This window comes from Poecilia formosa, unplaced genomic scaffold (genome assembly GCF_000485575.1).
Source record: "Poecilia formosa unplaced genomic scaffold, Poecilia_formosa-5.1.2 Scaffold114, whole genome shotgun sequence".
NCBI lineage: Eukaryota > Metazoa > Chordata > Actinopteri > Cyprinodontiformes > Poeciliidae > Poecilia > Poecilia formosa.
The window spans coordinates 88,757-96,326 of NW_006800053.1; the positions used below are offsets into that span (position 1 = coordinate 88,757).

Consider the following 7,570-nt stretch of genomic DNA (forward strand, 5'->3'; position numbering starts at 1 on the left):
ACAAAGATGACCACAGTTCTTCAGACAAAAATGAAAATGTTTTGACCCGCATGCAAAATGACACAAAATGACAAAAACTACCACTTCTGAACGCATCGCGGTGGCAGCATCATGCTGTGGAGATGCTTTTCTTCAGCAAAGAGAGGAAAACTACTGAGTTTCATGGGAAATGTTTTAGTCAAACGGCAACAAACATGATTCACTGAACAAGATCCAGAGACACAACAGAATGGTTTTAATTAAAGTATATTCAACTTTTTGGTTACTTTGCAAATTAGCTGCTTTAGTCAAAGTTATGTGTTATACTGCATGTTCCTGGGGAAAACTCCAGCAGCTGAATCAGCCAACAGCCTATAGTGAGTCATTGTTTTTTCTTTTGTAAGAGGCTTGGTTTCACGACGAAAGTCAGTTGAAACCTGAAGCCTAAAGGGGCTGAGAGCGGATCTGCTCTCCAGGAAGCGTATCATCACGTTGGACAATCGTTTTAATAACACAGAGCTCGTGCTTTCTGTAGGGGCCATGCGTAAGTCCAAAGCGCCATCTGGTGCTGGCGGATGCAGAATACACGACCACTTCCAATCCATTGAGCCCAATCCGTGCAAAGGTTCTGACCGCGGGGATTGCGGCAGCTGTTAAGTGATGGCGCATTGATCCACTCCCCCCACCTGTGGCTGTGGGTTGTTGACTTTTGCAGGGAGAGACACGGAGCAGCAGCGCGGCGCGCAGAGCCGTGTGAGTGTGCGCGTAAAGGAAAACCGGTCTGTGTGCGCTCCGGAGCTCCCCGATCTCAGGAGGCGCCCACCCACCCACTGCTGTCACTCCTCGGTTTTTACTCGAAACTCGTATTTGGAGCTGAAAGAGGGATGTGGGGCTGATTACTCTGTCTTCAACCCGGTGTGATCCCCGCAAGAAGAAGAAATGAGCGGTAAGAAACGTTTGTTTTTTTTGTTTTTTTGGAGTAGTTTCTCACTCTATCAGCGCTCAGTGCGTAACGAGGAAATACGTATTAAGACACCCGGCTTTGTTTTGGTAAATCCTTATGCGCTTTAAACTGGAACAATAACCGATAAGGCTGTTATCAGGGGATCCGCACTGACCTGTAAAGCAACTAGTAGCCCAGAAAAATGAGTGTCGATTTTTTATTATCTCCAATTTAAAAAAAAAGGCATATTGAGAATTATTTATGCCTTTTGAAACCCTTTTTAGAATCACTTTCCAGTTGGGTAGAGCACCCAGAAATTGTACTCAAGTAAGAAATACTTCAATATATTTTTACTCAAGTGAAAGTACAAAGTAGTCAAATGAGTCAAGTAAGAGTAAAAATTTATTTCTGTTAAAATGCTGAGTAACTGTTGATGTCATCAGATGATGAAACGTATAATATACTGTATGCGTGAGTTCTGTCATGTAAAAGACTAAAATGAAATAAATTACACAAATAAAACATACACAAATTCAGTACAAATGAGCATAATTACAAAATAGCAAAGTCAGGCAGAATTTAAGTTCTTTTTTTTCCAAAATAAAGGGCTCAGCAGATAGAAAATAACAGAATAACAAACAAGAGGTCTCACTTCAACATAAGCTGTAGGTCTGTGTCTGGTGCATTTTTTTTTTTTTTGTCTTTGGTAAAACTTGTTGGCTGTACAGTCAGTGAACTTACCCATAGTGGGCAGAGACTCTAGAAATGTTATTTAAGTAAGAAAAGCAATACTTCATAATACTATTACTCATGTAAAGTACAACCACTCCTAGAAGTACGTTCTTTTCAGAAAAGTTACTCAGGTGAATGTTGATAGTTACTGCCCAACTCTGGGTATTTGTGATGATTTTTCACTGCTGGGGATTGGAAGACCTACGTACCATCACCCTAATCTTTATGTCCAGACTCTATGAGAGTCAGGCCAGGGTTCTGCACTCCAAAATGTAAGCATTACTTTCAATCAGAAAAAAACAAACATGGCGGTCAGATTCAAAGACTAATATTGAATATTCTAGGGGTGTAAATAATTCTGGGTTTTAGCTGTAAATCACAAAATCGGCTCAAGATATGAGTGGGTTAAACCGCCAGCATGCCAGAGATGGTGACTTAGGGTTCAGATTTGGATTTTAGTCACAAAAGTAATTCTTTAGACTTGACTTCGACTTTAAGTCTGAGACTCAAGTCGCAACAGGCAGCAGCTCTGACACCAATTACCTGCGAGACGGTTTGTTTGATTTATTATCCTCTGACATTAACGTCGTTCCAGCTCTAAATGATTTAACGTCATGTTAGATGTGGCGTCACAATCTCAGGTTTCTCTTAATGACCGTTGGAAACAAAAATACCACGTCTCACCCACATCACACTCTGTGGCTGCTAAGCTAGCAGCATCATTACAAACCAAAAACACTTCCTGCTTATAAAAAGCCCCACTGTTAGAGTGAAGATTATGTTCATTAAGAAATTCAACATTGCCTTTTGAGTTGCCACACTGAGCCTTTTTTTGTTATGTTGTAATTTCTATTGAGCCTTGAGGATGTTTACATTTCCCACTTAATAAGGGCTTTGGGTGATGATTTAAAACTCGGTTTCTCAACACTGTCAACGCTGAGAGTCACGTTTGTTTGATTTGCTCAAACGCTTGACATGAACCAGTGTTCAGATCTTTCTATTTTATACATAAACACACATTAAATACTCTCACGGAGTGCATCATTAGCTTTTAACACATTTTATGAGAACTTGTAACACTTTTTTTTACTGAAAAATCTTTGTTTCAGACATTATTTACTGAAATAATGACTTTTTGTGAACCCATCTAACCTCATTACCAAGAGTTCTTAAATTCCTGCACTTAGATCTCAAAATAAAACTTATCAAGACTCGGCTTCCTTTTTAAGGCTATTTAAAATTCAAATTTTAAATAATACATCTGATAAGACTTAAGCAAAATGACAAGTTTGCTAATGGTAGCCGGTCATCTTACTACTCCAGACCTGTGCAGTGTTGGTCCAGTCATTCCTCACTTGTTTGGGTGAAAAATGGTTCCCTAATCTACAGAAATATGTGACTCCATAAATAATATCTTAGCAACAGGAGGTCACTAGGAGCTGGTTTTGTTCAATCTGGGGTTGGAGTCAACTTGGCCAAGATCGGGGTCATAAATGCAGAGTAATAAAAGTGTTTTAGTTGATTATAAAGATATTAACGTACATGGAATTTGATATTTTTTCTACAATTCATGAAAATATTTCCCTAAAAATCAAATAAACTCATGCACAAGGGTTAAACACAGTGGCATTAAATGGAAAACATAACTAAGAAAAACTGTGTAGAAAGATGTTGATAGTTATGTTTAGTTATTCATTAATGCTTCAATTTTTGTCATTTTGTTTCAGCTCAAGTTGCATTTTGTCCCATATCTCTTTTTGGATAAATCTAAACAAGAATTACCAGTTTAAGTCTAACCAAAAATAATTTATTTATGCTCATTAGAACCTAAAATACTTCATTTTTAGTGTTATTGGTTGATCTAATTTGAAGTGACTGATTGGATCCATGTGACCATAAAGACTTTCTCCAAAAATCGACTCACTAGTTGACTATGAAAGGCCCAACACACAGATGGGTAAACAACTTAAATGTTGCTATGGCGACTGGCTGGTAATAGGATTAACTGGGAGCGGGTTCCCAAATCCAGTCCTGGCAACCTTAAAACAACTCTGCAAAAACAACGTCGGAGCCTTTCAGAGGTCATTAGCATTCGCATAAGGTCAAACATTTAACTGGTTTTTACAGAAAAATCATTTTTTAAAATTATAAGTTAATGTGACATGTAACATGTAAATGTTTCAAAAAGACGAGAAAAGTGGAAAGCAATGAAAAACTGATTTCAATTCACATTCACAAACGGTGGTTAAAATTTAATAAATGTTACAAAAACAAAAATATGAATGGACATTATTCATATAGAGTACTTTTTTCTATACTTACTTTTTAAAAATGAAAGTATTTTGTTCTAGTCCTCCTTTCTTTGCTGAATATTAACCAGCTCTTACCTGTTCTGAGTTGCAAAACTGTTATTAATTTACAGATATTGCTATATTTTGCACGCTGTCTTGTTTTCAAGGATTCAAGGATTTTTTTCATTCTCATACCACCTTGGGAGTTTGTGGTACAAAATTTGTACTCAGTTCCCAGATAAAGAAATCCACTACACACACAAAATAAATAAATAGTGTAGAGTTGATCAGATGAGAACCGGGTCTGGTTTCTGGGTAATATCAGAGATTCCTGAGTATCCTGAAACGTGCCCCGACCTGCCTGCTGGTTCTGATGAGCCTTTCAGCTGCTGGCACTTAGTCACAGAGTCTCTCAGTAACACACTTGGCAACAACAATGGTGTGATGGGTAAATAGCCTCAATCACAACTTATTTGCCCCCACAATGTTAATCTGAGTTGTCATAGCAAACAATCAAAAAAAAGGTGTGGGGTGTGAGTTGGGCTCTGGGTCGAAGCGGGGTCGATGGGATTGTGGTTTGTTTGGATTTTTCTGGAAAACGTGGAGGAAACCGAAAACGACGACACATTTCCTACGTCGGACTCCATCTTGAAGCGTTCACTGAAACTTTCTCGTGTCGCTCCCTGGAAGCGGACGGACAGAGAAAAAGCTCCGGCCGCAGGTCGGCTGGAGTGTTTCTAGGTGTGTGAGATGAGTCACCCAATTGTTCGCATTCCTGTGCTCCGAGATAATGACCTACATGCGGTACTCCCTACCACTTATGAGCACAACCCACTGGACCTTTTGTCACTATAAAACAACCAGACCGATGGCTCCAGTCACAGGCTGAAGGGCACTCATTACCGGCATGAGTGACTCAATAATACAAGGCTTTTAATGACTCATATGATTTGTTGTTTCTAAAGGTTGTGGTGATAAAATACCTCTTAACTTCAGTCATTAGATGCATCACTTGGATTTATTAAGGTTTTTTTCCCTGGGGTGATTTTGAGATTTTTCTGTGTTTGTATTTTTATTTAAGCTGAGCATAGATCTCATTAGTTCATGATGTTGTTCTCTGCTTAGTTTATTCTGGTTTAATTATTCCTTATGCTTTAGTTATTCCTGCTTTTCATATATTAGATTGCTGTTTATTTCCCCTCTAGCTCGTTTCTAGTAACATTTCTCTTTCCCTCAGCCTGCCTGCCTGGCCTCCCCTCTCAGCTGGACCCTGTTTTTAATCAGCCACATGTTCTCTGTATCCAAACGCCTCAGTATTGGAAGCTGCAGGTTGTTGAAGCTAAACTAGCATCACTGTGGTTTTCTCTGTGGTTTCTGAATATGCCAACCAATTTCCTTTCATCTCATTAGTGAGAGTTCACATTACACTCACATTCAAAGGACTTTAGTATGGCTTAAGCAGCTCATTTCCTTGATTTTATCTCTGCTGGAAATTTATGGAAGGTGCCTAAAAGCATTTTCTGTGCCGGGAAGCCAACCAGTTCAAAACGACTCTTCCAGTTTTAGTCAAATATCCAGTCAGAAATTTGCCAGAAGCTTGTTGGATGGCGACAGAAGTCACATAGTTTCCATTAAACCAAACATTAATGGGGCTGTATGAGTATATTTGAGCCTCTGTGTGTCATTTTGCCAGGATGGAGTAAATCACTTTGCTTCATCTTGGCATGGGAAAGAAATCCTTTAAAAGCACAAAAGTAGTTTATGGAAACGTCTTCCCAGAACTGCTTCCCCCATAAAGTCTGAATAATTCATCTTCTTCCTAATGCAGCTTAAATTTCACTGTGATTTGTTTGGAAGAGATTTATAGAGATACACACCTTATCAGTCAGGAATTCAACACACTTTTACAATCATTTCAAGAGACAAGATAAAAAAAAAGAGATTTTTATCCACCGTCTCTCCATTTCAGAACATCTTAAGTAAGTGCTGTAAGTCTAGGTGGTTCATCTGTGTTAGAAATACCTGAACTTGCAGCAGTGACCCAGTTTCATGGAAGCCGACATAGAGATAAAGGAGAGCACACAAAAACAAACTTCCTTTATGGGGAATGTATTTAGTCTGGCGGTGGACACGGGCTGCGTCTGAAACTCCCGGCGAGGACAGAAAGAGAGACGTGTCGCAAAGTGGCAGGAATGCGCTTCAGAGAGCCGATGCTAATCAGCACCGTGATAACTCGCTCCTTAAACCGCCTGTTTTCTGGTCCCATCCAGGCGACACGGACTGGCTGGAGGGCGACTGCGCCCCGGAGGAGGCCCGGTCCGCCCCCCAGTGGTCGGAGGAGCGCTGCGAGGAGCTGTGGGAGCGCGTGGAGGGAGTGCGGCACAAGATCACTCGCATCCTCAACCCGGCCAAGCTCACGCCGTACCTGCGGCAGTGCAAGGTCATCGACGAGGAGGACGAGGACGAGGTGCTCAACTCCACGCAGTATCCGCTGCGCATCAGCAAGGCCGGTGAGGGTGGGGGGGATGTCCGTCCGATCGTCGTGGGGGGGGCGCTGGTCGGAGGCGTCATGTGGTTCTTTTATGGAGCTGCTCAAGAGAAAACGCAGGATTACACTGCAAAACACAAAATCTCACCAAATAAATTTGTCTGGTTCCTAGTGCAGAAATATTAGTACAGTTGAAATAAGACAAAACTAATTTACAAGAAACTTTTCAGCAAGATATAGGAGCTTGTTTTAAGTCAGTAATTCCGTAAGTTATGCAAAATAAACTTTTTTGAGCCTTACATTATATAATGTCGTTCCTTCATCAAAAACATACCTGGAGTGTTGCCTCCAGGTGTGTTTGAGAAATCTTTTAATCTCCCATGGCAACCATTCAGCTGTCCAAAACGCCTGGTCGGCTTTAGCTCCGCCTCCTCGGAGCTGCAGCGTCCAAGCTTCTGCCTCACAGAGCTGCATACAAATATACAGATAAAATATATTTTAAATATTACCTATGTGCTGATTTTTTCTGTGTAAGTGAGTCAGTTCATGTCAGTCATTCATCATGTTCATCCTGAATACCTACAGGGAAGTTGACACACATCAAAGATCCTAATTACACCGCAGTGAAAACTGACAGAACTGAAACTTTGTTCAGTCAGTTTTGATTTTTGCCTCTGCAGAGGGATTTTGTTCTGACCTTTCTCTCTCTCTCAGGTCGTTTGCTGGACATCCTGCGCGCTCAGGGCCAGAGGGGCCTCCAGGCCTTCATGGAGTCACTGGAGTTTTACCACCCGGAGCAGTACACCCAGCTGACAGGGAAAAAACCCACTCACCGATGCTCCCTCATACTCGGCAAGAAGCTGTTAACTTTACATCTGCAAACCGTAAAACTACTTAGTTACTGTGGATGAGTAACAGATGCTCTGGTAGATGAGGGCGGGGGGCTGTTTTTACCCCGGCTGAAGGTGAACTATGAGCTCTTTGAACTCAAACCTGAAGCTATTAATAAAGATTAACAACTTGAGCTGGAACCGTCGACAAGAATATTTTCAGCATTGTCAGAAAAAGACCAAAGAGAAAAGAGGAACATATATAAGAACCAACATAGCAGAAAAATATGTTGTTTTATATTAATGT

The 7,570-nt window shown here is 40.7% G+C and overlaps 1 protein-coding gene across 1 annotated transcript in view; it reads left to right on the forward strand.

Moving 5' to 3' along the window:
• The first annotated feature begins 762 nt into the window (after window positions 1–762).
• LOC103143705 (caspase recruitment domain-containing protein 11) overlaps window positions 763–7,570 on the forward strand; it is a 20,193-nt gene continuing 13,385 nt past the window's right edge. Inside the window, exons 1-3 of the mRNA XM_016675440.1 lie at window positions 763–925; window positions 6,216–6,455; window positions 7,148–7,338. Of these exons, the coding sequence (XP_016530926.1) occupies window positions 919–925; window positions 6,216–6,455; window positions 7,148–7,338 (438 nt within the window). The 5' untranslated portion in view covers window positions 763–918. The remainder of the gene's footprint in view (window positions 926–6,215; window positions 6,456–7,147; window positions 7,339–7,570) is intronic.